The 16771-nt window shown below is 45.5% G+C and overlaps 1 protein-coding gene across 1 annotated transcript; it reads right to left on the bottom strand.

Annotated features, from left to right (window-relative positions):
* Positions 1–206: 206 nt before the first annotated feature.
* Positions 207–16335, bottom strand: LOC108784712 (pre-mRNA-processing factor 40 homolog A-like). The gene is made up of 12 exons (XM_018553593.1): positions 16106–16335; positions 15693–15929; positions 14442–14707; positions 12384–12481; positions 11874–11990; positions 9552–9689; positions 7360–7455; positions 6258–6344; positions 5850–5949; positions 4954–5015; positions 3406–3537; positions 207–791 (listed from the first exon to the last, which is right to left on the bottom strand). The coding sequence occupies exons 1-12, from the start codon at positions 16333–16335 to the stop codon at positions 699–701; spliced, it is 1656 nt and encodes a 551-aa protein (XP_018409095.1). The 3' UTR covers positions 207–698.
* Positions 16336–16771: the final 436 nt, after the last annotated feature.

Raw genomic sequence — 16771 nt, 5'->3', positions numbered from 1 at the left:
AAAATACATAAAGTTTACATAAAATCCTATTGGAAGATTTTTGTTGAAATGAAGGGTCTAGTGTCAGGAACACTTTAGGGCAGCACTTGCCGTAGGAATGCTTTAGAACACAGACGGTTCTTATTTCAGGTGCTTTGATATCAGAGGCTACACAGAATGCAGATGAGGTATCATCATAAGAGCTCACACAAATACAACCACAAACTAGAAGACAAGGTTTTAATACTTCATAAAAATGTACAAAAATATCCCAGTCAGGAGCGCATGTGCCACGAATGATGGATGGGGAGAAAAAAAAAGATTTTTTTTTTTTTTTTACTGGACTGAAGTGGACAGAGGCTGTAAATAAAACAATATAAAAAAATAGGATTTTGTTTAAATCAGACATACATTTCAGTCCCCCTTTGCTGCCCTCTCACAGCCCAGCAGAGATCATGGTGTATGGTCTACACAAGGTACGCAGGAATTCGTGTGGCACATTCTGTTCAAAGGTTTTAAGGCAACTCTTTGAAAATAATGTTAAAATTTACAACACTCTGCAAAGAGGCCCGCATCTCCTCCAATGGAGAGAATCCTTTGAGTGGGAGTACTATTATTTTACAGAGTGTGAACATTTCAGTGAATGGAAAAAGTAGAATTTCCTGCTAGCAACTAAAAAGATGTCACATTTTATTGTAAACGTATTTGGTTAGCAGATATTATTGATCATCATCCAGCTGCTCCAGGAGGGTCCGTCTTCTCTTCTCCAACTCCCCTTCACTTAATTCACTTCCGGATGTGTCCCAGTTAGCCTGCAATGGTCATGGAATGCATTTCAAGTTTGGATTATGAGTAAAGGACGCAAGTTAAAGCGATATCATAAAGCTGAACTCTAGGCAGATATAAAAGACAAAGAATGTGGTCATGTATTCATTTGTAAATGACTAAAATGCATTTCTTTAAATGTAACTAGTGGAAGCAAATGAATGTGATTTACAATTCCCTATACTGCAGCATTCAAACAAGGAAAGAGACGATCTGTATGGAACATGCTCATAGGAAGAGAGGACAGAGTAAGCAAAGAGACGGCCTCACCATTCTCCTGCTGCTACTATACTGTCAAATCAGCCAGCTGGAGGAATGGGGTGGAGAGAGGACGCCGCTGTATTTCTTCTACAGTCTATGACTAACATTGAAAGTGGTGACATCCGCCTGGCTGTGTGAATGTGGACAGGCGTGAAGCAGCTCCCCAAAGTATATTTTACCTGTGTAATTAGTCATTTGTAGTTTCAAATAAAGGTGCACCAAAATTAAACATTTCAAAACCGAAAATGTTTTAACTTTTTCAAATATTTTATTTTTTATAAACTTTCAAATTTTCTATATTTTTTTATTAAATATTTTTTACGTAACTTTTAGGGGCTTCGGGGAAAATAAGGGGTCTAAACAGACTCCTGATATTTCCCTTTTAAAATAGGAAAAAAAAGTGATTGAAGAGATCTTTTTCTGCATCCCCTGTAAATGAACAGGAAGCCTCTATACTGAGTGATCCTGCTCATTCATAACATGAGAACAGAGTATGTTTACTATAACCACAATCATGAATGAACAGGAAGTGATGTAGATCACTTCCCATTAATTCATAATTGAGGATATAGTTAACATACTCTGTCCTCAATTATGTACAAACTCAGTGATCACTGAATGCTTGTAGCGCTCTCCTTCCTGACTCACTGTCACAGGAGGCTGAGCGAGCAGAGCTCAGCGGGCTGTCTCCACCCACACATCGCTCTCCGGATCTGCGACAGGAGGGCCGCCCACGGCGCTCTACTCCCGCAGCCTGTGACAGTTCCGGAGAGCGGTGTGTGGCCGGAGACAGCCTGCTGGGCTCTGCTCTATGTCCCAGCGGGGACGAGAGAATAGGATGCACCGCTGTATCGGACAGAAAATTGCATTTTCGGCATTATTTTCGGCCGATATGTTTTGGCGGCCGATATATCGGTGCATCCCTAGTGTAAATTAAAGCTGAGCTCCAATGTGAATGAAACATCTAGACTGTGTAATGGTCCCAGGATCGTTTCTACGAGCCGGCTGTGTTCCAGAGTGGAACGCATCGGCCGCGGACATAACAGGGCGCCTCCTCCCCTTGGGCGCGTACTGCTATGCGTTCCAGGGTGGAACGCGGAAGTGACGTCACGCTGCGAGGCTCCTCTTCCGCGTTCCACCAGTATAAAAGAGGCCTCTGAACCCATGGACGGCGTTCCACTATTGGGTTCATGGCCCAACACCCCAGGAGCTACTCAGCATCACCAGCAACCAGCCTATTACCCGGACCTCTCACCACCAACCTTTGGAAGCATTCCCAGGAGTCCTAAGGATCAGCAGAACCAAGGGGTTTCAATCTCCTCAACCGCAAGTACTTGCATTAGCTTTACTGATTTACTCTGTTTGGAGTCATTACACTGCCACCTGGTGGATCCTTTGCATATCTTCTCCATATTTTACCTATGCTTTATTACTATCAATGCATAACTGGATTGCTATTGCCGAGTTTGTTCTCTCTATATATAAAGACTGTTTAGTTAACAACCGCTCCCTCAATTGCATACCACTCCTGTGGTATTAGGAATATGGAGTAATATTCCTCATACACAGTGTACCTTAGCCTCTTGTTATTTTTTCTGCGGTAAATGATTTCTAAATCCCAAACTCTCCGTTTGTGATTGAGAGTGCCGCCTGGGATTTTAGCCTGACACCGCATTTTCAAACCCTACTGGTTAGAACTGCAGCTGTAATCCACCGCACCTCCCTGAAGAACGGTACATGACAGACTGCCAGCTGTACGAGGAATCTTTTTTGATAAATGGGGACCTTTTAGAACACTAAATAGAAGGAGGAAGACCATTGGCTAGACTTTGAGAATGGAATGAAAATAAGCCTTATATAAAATGAAGACTTACAGGACTGTAATGGAAAAATTGGCATCTACCCTTAAGTCCGTTTTTTTTAAAAAGCTTGTTTGATAAATGGTAAGCAGATGTCTGTCTAGACCTTCTATGACTCCCGATACTCTGGAGGATACCCAAAGTCACAGCTGTATTACATCACTACCACCCACCCACATAGGGGCTGTGTGTGTGGTCTAAGGAGAACCATGAAAAGTACAGTATGTGGGACACCACTGCAAAACTGTGACATCAGAAAACAGAGATCATATAAAATCTGCTTTTTTGCAAAAGTTTTACTTTGAATAAGATAGTGGGAGACTCTGATGGTGGGGTTGTGCGTCTGTCATTCTACAGAGCTGAATGCCATGAATTCCACACGAGTGGAAACTGAAAAACGAATTTCCACAAGTCATTTCCATTTACGCAGGATTCAGGAATTTTTTTTATTACCAAATGTAAAGTAAAACACTCCACTTACAGAATCCTTTTCCTTTGTCGCTTTCCTTTTTGGAGATTTCTGTTTTGATTCCTTCTGCCTCGATCGTTCCTTGTCGTCCTTGTCTCTGTCTTTTCTATCTCTCTCCTTCTCTACTTCAGAATCCGGAGAATTCTGTTCAAGTCAACAAGGAAAGCACAAAGTGGTTAAAGAGGAACTCTGGTCTACACAAAAACCCTTGTATAGGCTTCTGAGAACATAACTCTTAAGATCTCTGGATATAATATAGTAAAAGTAAAACTTGGAAGGTTTTCATACCTGAAAAACAGACAAATCTTATATGCCAGATACCTGGGGAAAGTCTGTTCCCGTCCCGCTTTAAGAGAACTAGCTGAGGGAGTTCTGGTCTTTCAGTGCTCATGCAAAAATTGCTGTAACATTCTGGGGTGGAGGAGTGCTACACACAGCTCCTACGCCAAGAAGTCTTCTACATGTATATGACCGTTAGGCCTGAAATCAACTAACCAGTTGTGCTGCGAGAGTGACAAGCTGTGAAACATCATTAGATGTAAATCATCACATTGTCACATCTACGAGGATTATCTGTGCGACAGTCCGGAGCCGCTGGGATTATCTGTGCGACAGTCCGGAGCCGCTGGGATTATCTGTGCGACAGTCCCTAATCAAAGTACAAGTGTTCACTCCCTTTGCTCTATATAAAAAGGTAATGATTTCCATCTACAGATCAATACGTTTGGAAATGTCTGTCAGATAAACAGTATTTTTGCAAATCAAAAGTGCTCATTAAAGATCCCTAGATAAGCCCTAAATGTGCCCATCTTCACAGGATTGTTGCAGGGTTTAAATTGGCACATCCCTGTCAAATGCTGAACTGTGCGTGAGTTGTGGGGATAGGCAAAGTGAGGTGCGGGGACAGGCAGTGGTTTTCCACTGAAAGCGCTCTGTTTATCTGGAATCATGTTGGACTTGTTACCATGGACAGCGAGAAAAACCTGAGCAGGAAAGGCAGAGTGGTGGCCCTGACTGTAATTCAGTCCCACAGATTTACATGGCATTCGATGTGTTTGCACACAGGGCAGGCTGCTCATGCTAGAAGGTTCAATAAAAGCACTTCTGGCGATGGGCAGGGGAGATTTGAAAAGTTTATTCTGTAGAAACAGCCTGATGCAGTTAATTTATGTTGCCAATGTTTTAGGGGAGGTGGGGGGTTGGGGGGGGTGTTTGCAGGGCAGAACAGCATCGGCCTTATCAAAGTATGGAATTAGATTTGGAGGATTGACTTGGGGCGAGGAGAAAAGTAAAACAGGAGAATATAGAATAAAACAAAAAAAAAAAGGTTAACATGCATCTCAGCAGCAGGCTGTAGCAAGTTGGCAGTGAAGGCTGCTACCAGCTACCTGCTGTGAAAATCCTGAAGATACACATAACACATGGAAAAGTGTAATTTCTATGAAGCAAAAGAACTCAATTTAGGACCATTGATAATAAAAGTTTATACAATTATAAAACAATGTAAGTATGTTACATCTCGCACAATAAACATTTCTTGAAAATAAGAATCCTACTTACAGATTTATGTCTCCTCTTCTTATTCTTCTTTTTGTGCTTTTTTGACTTTTTATAACTTTTTTCTGTCAAACAGAAGAGTGGATGAATTAAATTTACATGTTACGGCTTATGAACATGAAAATATAATGGAGGAAATACAATTCAATAAAGCATGAGCGATACTTTTCTGGTTGTATGGTCCCTTTAAAAAGCAATGCGCCTAAGTCTTAAAATATTTGAGACAGCTTTAAGATATCTGACGCGAGACATATTCAGGAGCTTTTTATTTGTGCCACTTTCACAATGAATTGCTATGGCTGCAACAGATACAAAAATCATTTCTGCCCGTTTGTAGATATTGAAACTGGAGGTAAATAAAACAAACCTGAAGCTGGGGTACAGAGGGGAACCAAACATGCCCTGCACCTTACTACATAGTGGGGCCCACTCTGTAGTAAAGAGCAGAGCATGTTTGTGCTGGAAAGCGGTCATGAATGTGACGCTAGTGGCTTTAGAATCTGTGCCTTTTGCTGTCAATCTAAGGGAAGGTGGGCTTGATGGGGCACAACTCATCGGCCTCTGCGCTTGTCTGCTGTATGCCCGGGCAAGAAACTCAGTAATGTGGAGCCTGTGATTTTATCAAGCTTCACTTTACTGAGCTGAACTGAGGACAGAGTGTCCAGTATAGGTACCCAAGCCTCAGTAACAGAATCTCCAAGCTATTGGCTTCTCATAGTCCGTCACCCCAGCCCTAGAGATCTCTAAAGACATGGAAGGGGCAGTAAAATCATCATCCCTTCTACCAGAATTTTAAAGAGCTTGTTTCTGAATCCATAGTGGTTGGATTGAAAAAAAAAAAAACAGACAAAAACAGCCTCATACCTTCACATATTAATATGGCAGATATCAAATATTACCTGATTCTCCACTGGAGGAATGTTCGGAGCCTGACCGGGAGTCCGATCTTTGCCTTTTCTTTTTTGTGTGGTTCTCCTCTTCATCCTCGGATTCAGAGCCCTGAAGAGAACCAAATCATTAGCAAAAGCAAATAAGGACTTTACAGCACGAAAAAAAAAATATTGTGCCCTTTGCTAAGAAAAAAAAAAAGAAGGATGTGCAGCACTGGCAGCAACTACATCCTGAGTGAGCAGCTGAACCTTCTGCTTGTGCTTTCATTATTTCATGCCATGAAACATCCTCCGCTTATGTTTATTGTTTCTAGCCGACCTCTCCAGAATGCCAACTGCACTGACTGAGCCGTTCCACTACGTGGCAGTGTAACAAGTGTCGATATAAAAGGACAACAGTTGCAGGCCAATACTCACTGTACGCGAGCGAGACCTCTTTCGATGATGCTTCTTTGATTTCTTTGAGTGTTTCTTGTTTTTCGAATGATGATGCAGACATTCATGCTTTCAGAAAAAAACAAAAGATACTTCAATTAATAAAAGTAATACAGTATTAAAAGTAATCAATATAAAACAAGTGATACAGGAAAACAAATCATGTTTAAAAGGAGCAGTAAACCCGCAGAATGTGCGTTTAAAAAAGGGAACACAAGGTTTGTTAGTCATTTTGTTTTTAAATGTGTAAAACTTGTGTTTGATATATTTTATCTAACAAGCAAGAGAAAGAAAACAAAAAGGTGGAGAGGATCAGTGACCCTCCACCAAATCATTCAGTGGATTGTGTTAGGCTAGTAAGGACAGGGCTAGAGGATACTGAACATCCCCCAGCCAGGACAGGAGGTGGGCTCTGACTTGCTACAGCTTCACATGCAAACTTTGAGAAGCTCACAGTGTCCAGTGAAATCAGGATAAGAAATTTCAGCACAGGAGAGAGGAACCTGTACAGCTGCGCAAGACAAAATAAAATTTACACAAACCGTCTCCACTTTAAAAAAAAAAATTTAAACTGTAAAGTGTCATTATACAAATTTCATACAGTATATATTATAAGGCCAAAAGTTTGTAGATACCTGATCACACCTAGGAACTTATTGGGACAACCCGTTTTAAAACAGTGGGCTATAACACTGAAATGGCTATAACAGCCTCCACTCTTCTAGGAAGCCTTTCCACAAGATTTTGGAGTGGGAAGTCTGTGGGAGTTTGTACCCATTCAGCCAAAAAAGCATTTGTGAGGTCAGGTACCGATGTGGGACGAGAGGACTTGGCTCACACTTGGCGTTCCAATTCAATACCGTAACTCTTTAATTGATATAAACCCTCTGAGCGTCACAAGATTTTGCAGCACAGAGCAGGCGAGCTCACTGCTGCAGAAACAGCTTGACTGCAGAAAGAACATTTTATTCTCTAGAGGCTGAAGCTATATGGAAAAATACTGCCTGCTATATACAATCATTTGTAAGTGGAAGGTATACTCATTAGGTATTGGCAGACCCTGCAGCAGTTATAAATAAGTTACCTCTATGGTATGAACAAAATCTCTGAATATCCTTTTCCGTTCTGCTTCCAGTGTGATATCTTCAAATGCCGGCTCCTTATTAAACCTCTCCCGAACCTTAAGAGAAGACAAGCAAGGTATATTAGGTTCAGCTTACTAACATAATCAGTAAAGAGGAAGACACAAGGTGCTCAGGTTATGAGAGGCAGGATCTGTGGGGCTTTCTATTCAAACAAGCAGCAACCTCTCACAGCTGTGCCATGAGAGGAAGCAACAGCATCATGTCACTACTGTAATGTAATGTCCCCACTGGGATGATAGGTCACCACAGTGGTGCCACAACAGTAGAGCAAAGTATTCTAAGCATTAAGGAATCTACAATCAATGGTGCAGCGCTAAAAAAAGATCTAAGTGAAAAAAAAAACAATGTGCTGCAAAACTTGTTTAAACAATAAAATATATATAAAATAAATACATCAAATCCAATAATTAATTTTGCCTGTATGTATAGTGCATCAGTGAAATAATAAATAATTCAAACTTTGGTGTAGAAGTGTTACAATAAATGTTGTAATAAAATGTTTCAATGAAATGTTGCAACCAATGTTACAAGTATTGCAGTGTAAAAAGAAAGTCCAATATAATTGAAGCAATGTGTTCAAAACAAGCACTCCCGTGCTGTGAATAATGATCTCTTCCTTTGTGCTCAAACAAATCCCCCAAAAGAAAAGCCCTTGCCAGAATCAGTGACCGTGTGGACGGCCAAATCGTGTTTTCGTGAGTCGGGTGAAAGCCACTATTGCAGACCTTCTGTGGAAAACGTTCATGGTCTGGCTGTCACTCTAATGGTTTGGCTTCAATATTGATGCACAGCAAATATGTAGACTGAGAATCCTACATTGCCTCTGACTTTGTTGTAAGCTTTATCTGACTCTGTTGCAAATGCAGGAAACCACCATCGTGTGTACACAAGCCTCAGTGCTGAAGTTTAGTAAAATATTTTTATTAGATATGTGTAATTGTCTGTATCCCCGTAGTGTCAGCTGCTGGTTCTTGGAAAAATCATCATCTCACTGCCATCCAGTAAGATGAGTCTGTCAGCAGCTACAGTGAAAAGTTGTGCTGCTGGCCCACCCACCTCAACTCCCTCCTCCATTCACAGATATCCTATTACTAAGAACCAACAATGCATTGAGTTCTGTGAATGGAGGAAGAGAGTGTCATTCAACTGCTTTCTCCTCCATTCAGAGTTTAAAGCATTGAGTTTAAAATATAAGTAAGGTTAGATTAACCACTTTACAACAGTTTAACATATATGCAAAATGTTTTTAGTTCTGGGAGTGCGCTCAATCGCGTCAGCTCCTGGTCTCAGGCTGGCTCTCGATCATGTGATCACTCTGATAGCCAATCATTGATCGCTAGTTTAGAACCTACACATGTGAGGAGATCTAGGTTTGTGTCAAGTGATCTAGGGTAGTGTGTTTTAGGTAGGACATAGCTACCAGTGTACACAACAAATGTACACGTGGTATTCCCCATACATTTAATCTGGTGGGTCATGATTAGTTTTCCTTTAATAGAAAGGCAATAGCAGTTAACATGGGGGGGGGGGGTTAACGACGACTTACAGTACAATCCTTTCCTTGGGAGTCCATTAAGAGACGTGGGAAGTCTTTTACCTTTGAGGTTATACTGCTGCCTGCATTTGAATTGGACATACAAATCGCTCCTACCACCAGCATGCCACAGTTTTGTAGCAAAACAGAGCAAGAACATAGAACACAAAGGGAGGGGACCTGTGTCCCTCAATGGATGCCACAAAAAGGATTGTATAATGAGTACAAACTTCTTGCTTTCTTTCTACTCCACTGAGAGACACAGGATGTTTTAAACCTTCAAGATGTCTGAGAGTGTAGGGAGGACTGAAGAAGAAAAAAAAAGTTAGTCTTTAGCACAGAAGCGGTAAAGAAAAAAAAAAAAATCTATCTAGAACATGAGCAAAAAAACTGAGGCATGCTGTTAGTAGGAGAGCTTATCCTGGGATGGCCTGCAGTTTGTTTGCCAATGTCCAAAACCTCCTGTAGGCAGCCGTATAACCCAGAAGGTTACAGAGCTCCTGTGTCCTTCAAAAGGACAAGAAAGAAAGAAATGTTTAGAACAGCACTTACTAGACAACAGCATAGACTATTCTACATACACACACATATTGTTACCTCTTCCCATAAAGAGTCCGCTTCAATAGGTGGGGCTGCTTGTTTTAACATACTCTTGAAAGCAGATTCCTTCCTTTTCATTTTCCTAGCTTCTTCCTTCTCACGTTCTCGCTCCCGGGCCTCTGCTTTCTCTAAAAGCTAGAAAGAGAAAACAAAAGGAAAAAACTAAATTAACACAAACATGCGGTAATAAAGCGGATATGACCATGACCTAGATAAATTAAAGCCTTCACAGAAAAAAGAAAAAACTGTAAAGAAACCTTTACCAGCATATCTAAAAAAAAGAAATGCTGCTCATTAACCAATATACACTGTATGTATGATAATTACACAAGGGACCAATTACGGAGTGAGGGGGGGGCAGGAAGTCCTAACTGCTGCCTATCCCTCATATCACTGAAATTAATAGCAGTGTGGCTGACAATGCTGTGATCTGATGTATGAGGTTAATTTTATTCCTGTAAAATAGAAGCCGAGAAATGAAAACGTAATCCTGGAAATTTAAATTAAAACAAAAAAGTCTGGGCTCTGTGACCCTTTAGGACAGGGGTGTCAAACTCAATTAAATCGTGGGCCGCATCAACATTATGGTTGCCCTCAAAGGTATCTGTAAGACTATATAAAATTATCTAATCTTTATCATAATCTGCATTCGATTATCACTGGTTTTAGTAATAACTTAATACCTAGATCTGAAAGTAGAAGTCTAGGAAATGTCATGGTGGGCTGGATTCGGCCCCTGGGCCTTGAGTTTGACATATGTGCTTTAGGACATTCCGTAAAATTTCACACAATGTTAATGTGACCCTTATTAAAACTTCACAGGCACCAAGAGGTCTATGGAACATCACTAGTGGTGCTAAAGCCTGGGACACATCATAGGGGTCTTTTAGTGACCAGAATCTATTATTAAAGTTAAACACAAGCAAAAACAGTTCCTACAAATTTTTGGGGAGTAGGTGGAGTTGACAGACATGTTCAATGAATTAGCAGAAAGTCCAAGTGGAAAAAAACATTTCACTTGAGTAGCATTTTCATGGACAGGGAAGTACATAATTTTTTTTCACCTCCTAATGTCCCAAGAAATCCAATTTTCTACATTCTTCACAGCTGTGCTCTTCAAAATTGTTTTGCACACAGAGTGCCTGGAGTTTGTTCAGTCATCAATTTCAGACTGACAGTTGTAAGTGGTTTGATTAATGTGCATATGTAAATGAGACATTGCGCTACAGGCAAGATTAGAGTCAGGGAAAGAAGCCACACTTGTAGAATATTTGCCACCTGCTACACTTTGCACAATAATTAAACAAATTTGTCCTACTGTTCAACTGGCAAACGAGAAGTGAACATTTAGTGCAGGCATTTGCTTTGTAGCCATTTGTTGATATTAAACAAAGCAATAATACAAAGTCTAGCCAAAACTATATTCCATGTTTGTGTTTGTGTGTGTGTGTGTGTTTGAGGGGGGGTGGGGGTTGGGTTGGGGGGGTGAGAGAAGGAGGCACTCCACTCAAAAGAATATCCTTTTTGTAAAGAAATAATGGCCAATTTTGTAATTATTTTCCTCCGTAAAGCAAGTTCCTGGGTATACCAGTGTCCTCATACAACCCGACTGGTCGTTTCCCTGCAGTAATTGTTGAGGATAATCAACTCCCAACACCCCCAAATACTGCCTAAATCTTGCTGAAGCTTAAAAGAGACACTGTCACCTTGCTCATGCAGGGCAAAGTGACAGTGTCTCTACAAAGGTGCCCCGAGTCCCAATACTCACCTAGGCTGCGCTTGGTCACCTCCAGTGATGAAATCAGCTGTGCAGACTGCCTAGGGGAGCACCGATATCACTATTGGTCATGTGCTGGCATATGGGTCTAGTGAGGCCAGAACACTATAGGGGAGCAGGCCCCAAGTTTCTCCATACCTGTAAGCATTGGGTAAGCGAGACTGAGAAAGGAGAAACAGGCAAGGTGAGTATAAGGGGGGTTGGGGCTTTGTAGAGACATTGTCACTTTGTCCTGCATGAGCAAGCTAACAGTGCCGCTTTAAGGTAGTATGGATAAGACTAAACATAAGAGGTATAGAAGTGAACCTGTTGCCATGCTATGGACATAGCATCACTTACCACCTGTGTCATGCCTGCACTCTAGATTTAAGAGTGCTAAGAAGCATGGGACTAGTAGTCCCAAATTCATCACAGGCACAAGCAAAGGAAGTTCTCAGAACTTGCACCACTAACAGAGATGGAGCTAAAAAATATTTCGGTCTGAGGGTATTTTAAATGCATGTAAAAGGTATCAATGATTGCAAAAAGATAAAAGGACTTACACTGTTAAAAGCAAGTTTGATATTCCCAGCATCTAATGTAGTGGCTCTTTTTGTTGAGCTGATAACCGTAACAAAATCTTCAAAACTTGTCCGAAGCTCAACTACAAAACTTTTGTCCTGAAAGTAAAACAAAGTAACATAGTATTTGTAATGACAGTGTCTGGAACACCACTATACAACACTTGCCCGAGTATGTAAAGGAAGCTAAATTACAGTGAATTAAAATCAGTGGAAGAAGACTTGTCAGTCACCTGTATTCTACTAATAATGGGGGAGGAAAAAGCTCTACTGGTAGTAGGCAGGGGTGGGGGAGAGCAGAGTTCTTTCACATGGAAGTTTTTGAGGGGTTCATAATTTTAATTGTCCTACCAATGTGTTGCAGCAGTTGTGTGGATTATATATTTGGTACTGGTGATCTACTGACAGTGAGTGCATGGGACAGGGCTGTTTTAACAATGTTGGCCGTAGTGGTGGTTCAGTGGGAGAACACTGGCTGAAGCTCAAACCTACCCTTAAAATATCTTTGATGATCTTTTTCTCATCATGGTACCGAGCCTTCAGACCCTCCACATAGAATTTGAATAGGTCTAATGCTGTGGATCCTGTTGATCAAGACAACATGCAGACATTTTTATTTTAGGAAACAATATATCAGGATAAGCCACAGCTGAAAAATAGGATTTTTTACTCACCGTAAAATCCTTCTCTCTCCGTTCATTGAAGGACACAGGCAACAGATCGTAGATCCTGAATGGTAGGGTAATATCGCCACCTGCAGGAGAAGGACGCTAGGCACAAAACTAAAGACCAATCACAGCCTAGGGGCGGCCACTGCCGGTGGCCAAACCCCCCACCTGCTGACAAGTCTCCAGTTTAGTAACAAGCAGTTAGGAGTGTATACCCCATAAAGAGGGCGGGGCCTGTGTCCTTCAATGAACGGAGAGAAAAGGATTTTACGGTGAGTACAAAATCCTATTTTCTCTCCCGTTCATTGAAGGACACAGGCAACAGATCGTAGATCCTGAATGGTAGGGACGTCACCAAGCAGTAACACACTGAGGGATGGGCAACAATAAAACACCCAAAAGACCCCTCAAAGCGCCGCCTGCAACACTTTGCGCCCCAAACCAGCATCTGGCAATGCTAACACGTCCACCTTGTAGAACTTAACAAAGGTGTGAACAGAAGACCAAGTAGCGGCCTTACAAACCTGAGAAACAGAGGCCCCGTGGCGGAAAGCCCAGGAAGCCCCAACAGCCCTAGTAGAATGGGCAGTGACAGGAAATGGAGGCCCACGCCCTTAACGGCGTATGCCTGAGTCACAACAGTACGTATCCACCTAGAGATGGTAGCCGCCGACGCGGCCCAACCCTTATGAGGACCCTCCGTGAGCACGAACAGGGAGTCGGTCCCGCGGAAAGAAGCCGTAGCTTCCAAATAAACACGAAGAGCGCGAACCACATCCAAACAGTGGAGCGCACGCTCCTTCCTATGAACCGGCTTCGGACACAGGGAAGGTAAGCCAATGTCCTCATTCAGATGGAATGCCGACACAACCTACGGCAGGAACGCCGGCCGAGGACGGAGAACCGCCTTGTCCCGATGCAAAACCAGCAATGGGGACTTGCAGGACAAGGCAGCCAACTCCGACACCCGCCGAACGGAAGTGATGGCCACCAAAAAGGCCACTTTCTGTGACAAAGATATAAGCGGAATCTCCTGAAGAGGCTCAAACGGGGATTCCTGCAACACTGAAAGTACGAGATTCAAATCCCACGGAGCCAAAGGCGCGCGGACAGGGGGAGCAATGCGCGTCACCCCCTGAACAAAGGTGCGAACCAGAGTATTAGACGGCAAAGGCCGCCGGAAAAGCACCGCCAAGGCAGAGATTTGGCCCTTCACAGTACTCAAGGCCAGCCCCTGAGCCACCCCGCGCTGCAGGAACGCAAGGATTCTGCAGATGGAGAATAAACGCGGGGACAAGGCCCCAGCCCCACACCAGGCAAAATAGGCCCTCCACGTGCGATGGTAAATTTGTCTAGAAACCGCTTTGCGCGCTCTGAGCATAGTGGAAATGACCGCATCGGACAACCCCCGGTCCTTCAGGACCTGGCTCTCAACAGCCACGCCGTCAAAGCCAGCGACTGTAAAGAAGGATGGAACACAGGACCCTGGGACAGAAGATCGGGGCGCAGAGGCAGACGCCACGGGGCGTCCACCACTAGCTGAACCACGTCCGCGTACCACGCCCTCCGAGGCCAATCCGGGGCCACGAGGACGACGGTGACGCCCTCGACCGCGATCCGACGCAGCAGCCGAGGCAACAGATACAGTGGAGGAAAGGCGTAAATCAGACCGTAATGACCCCAAGGGGCCACCAGGGCATCCACGGCCTCCGCCCAGGGATCCAGGGCCCGGGCCACAAACCTGTCCACCTTGCGGTTGAACCGAGACGCCAGAAGATCCACCTCCGGCGTCCCCCAGCGACGACAGAGCTGCTGAAAAACCTCCGGGTGCAGAGACCACTCCCCCGGATCCACCGACTGTCGACTGAGGTAATCGGCCTGCCAATTGTCCACTCCCGGGATGTAGATCGCCGAGAGAGCCAGAACTCGATGTTCCGCCCAGGACAGAATCCCGAACACCTCTCGACCCGGGCCACGCTTCTCGTGCCGCCCTGGTGGTTGATGTACGCCACCGCGGTGGCGTCGTCCGACTGGACCCGGACCGCCAGACCCAGGAGCCGGGCCGACCAATGAAGAAGAGATAGGCGAATCGCCCGAAGTTCCAACACAATTAATCGACAGACGGGACCCCTCCGGCGACCAACGACCCTGCACGGTCAAGGAGCCCAGGACCCCGCCCCAGCCCCAAAGGCTGGCGTCCGTGGTGACCACCGTCCAATGCACTGGAAGAAAAGACTTCCCCCGCACCAAGACGGGGGATGGAAGCCACCACCGCAGGGAGGCCCCTGCCTCCCGAGAGATCCGAATCTCCCTGTCCAAGGACAGGGGGGACTTGTCCCACTGTACCAGGATGTTCCCCTGCAGGGTCCTGGTATGGTGTTGCGCAAAAGGCACCGCCTCGAAGGAGGCCACCATGAGACCCAGGACCTGCATGCAAAACCGAATGGGCGACCACTGGTGAGCCCTCAGTAGCCGGACCTTGGAACGGAGCTTCAGGAGCTTGTCCCGGGGAAGAAAGACCCGGGCCGCGACAGTGTCCAGAACCAAACCCAGAAACTCCAGGCGTGGTGAAGGCACCAGGCAAGACTTTCGCAGGTTCAGAAGCCACCCGAACTCCTCCAAGGACCGCACCGTGACCCCCAGAGCTGTCACCATGGAAGAATGCGACTCTGCCCGCAGGAGCAGATCGTCCAGGTACCCCACGATCGAAACCCCCCGACAACGCAACAGCGCCAGAATCGGGGCTAGCACCTTGGTGAACACACGTGGGGCCGACGCCAGCCCGAAGGGCAGCGCCACAAACTGAAAGTGGTCCTCCCCCACCGCGAAACGAAGATACCGCTGATGAGACTCGCAAATGGGTACATGAAGGTATGCATCCCGGATATCGATGGAGGCCAGCAGATCCCCCTGACGGAGCTATGCCACCACGGACCGGATGGACTCCATCCGGAACCGACGGACCCGCACGAAGGCGTTCAAGCGTTTGAGGTCCAGGATGGGCCGCACCCCCTCTTTCTTGGGCACAGTAAACAGGTTTGAATAAAACCCTTTGAAGCTTTCCGCGGAGAGAACAGGCACAATCACCCCCTGGGACCAAGGGTCCGCCACCGCGCGATGGGGATCCGCCAACCGCGAAGGGGATAGTCGCGTGTTGGATGGGAAGAAACGGTTGCCCGGACGGGACAGAAACTCGATCTTGTAGCCCGAAGAAACCAGCCCCCGGACCCCAGAGTCGGAGACGTGGGACAGCCAAAAATCCGCGAAGAGCCGAAGGCGGCCCCCCACCCCGGGACCCGGAGTCGGGGCCCGACCTTCATGCGGACTGGGGCTTGCCGGCGCGTCTGGCAGACTTTGGCTGCCACGGACGCTGGGAGGATTGGGAAGAGGAGGGTTTGTTAAACTTACCGCCCTTGTCGGAGGGCGGGGCGAAAAAAAGTAGGCCCAGGCTTCCGGCGCTGTTCCTTCTTGCGCGCCTGGGGGAGGAAGGTACTCTTACCCCCGTCAGATCCTTAATGATCTCATCCAAGGTGGAACCAAACAGACGGTCCCCAGTAAAGGGCAGTTCCTGAAGAGCCTACTTGGAAGCCTGGTCTGCCGACCAGCACTGAAGCCAGAGCAAACGGCGAAGCGTCACCGCTGACATCGACACCCTGGACACCAAGGGCGCCGCATCCAAGCCGAATCACAGACATAACGCAGGCCCAGCACCAACTGGTCCACCATTCCACAAAGGCGGGGGAGACGTTCTCCTCCGCAAGACCCTGATGTAACATTTTAGCCCACTCAGTTAGAGTCGAGAGACCAAAGCCGAAGCCAAGACCGGACGCATGAGAGCGCCGGAGACAGAGTACAGGGACCGCAAAAGCGCCTCAGCCTTCCTATCGGAAGGATCCTTAAAGAACGGAGAATCCTCCACCGGGATAATCGTGGCCTCGTTTAAATGAGAGACCGGCGGGTCCACCACCGGTGGCGAAGACCACTTAGACACAAAATCCTCCTCAAAAGGATAGCGAACCGAGAACCGTTTCGGAACCGCAGAGGACTTAGTAGGCCGTTCCCACCCCTCAGAAATGAAAATCATCAAAGGGATGTAAGGAAACACCGTGACAGAACGCCGACACACATGCGGCCCAAACTGCACGTGCGACAGCGTGGAAGTGCCGGCAACGTCCTCCATTTTAAGGGTCTCCCTGACAGCGCGGACCAGCG

The sequence above is a fragment of the Nanorana parkeri genome, unplaced genomic scaffold (genome assembly GCF_000935625.1).
Source record: "Nanorana parkeri isolate BGI_ZX_2015 unplaced genomic scaffold, ASM93562v1 scaffold125, whole genome shotgun sequence".
Taxonomy (NCBI): domain Eukaryota; kingdom Metazoa; phylum Chordata; class Amphibia; order Anura; family Dicroglossidae; genus Nanorana; species Nanorana parkeri.
Note: the sequence above shows the minus strand (reverse complement) of the source record. Positions and strands in the feature narration are given on the sequence as shown.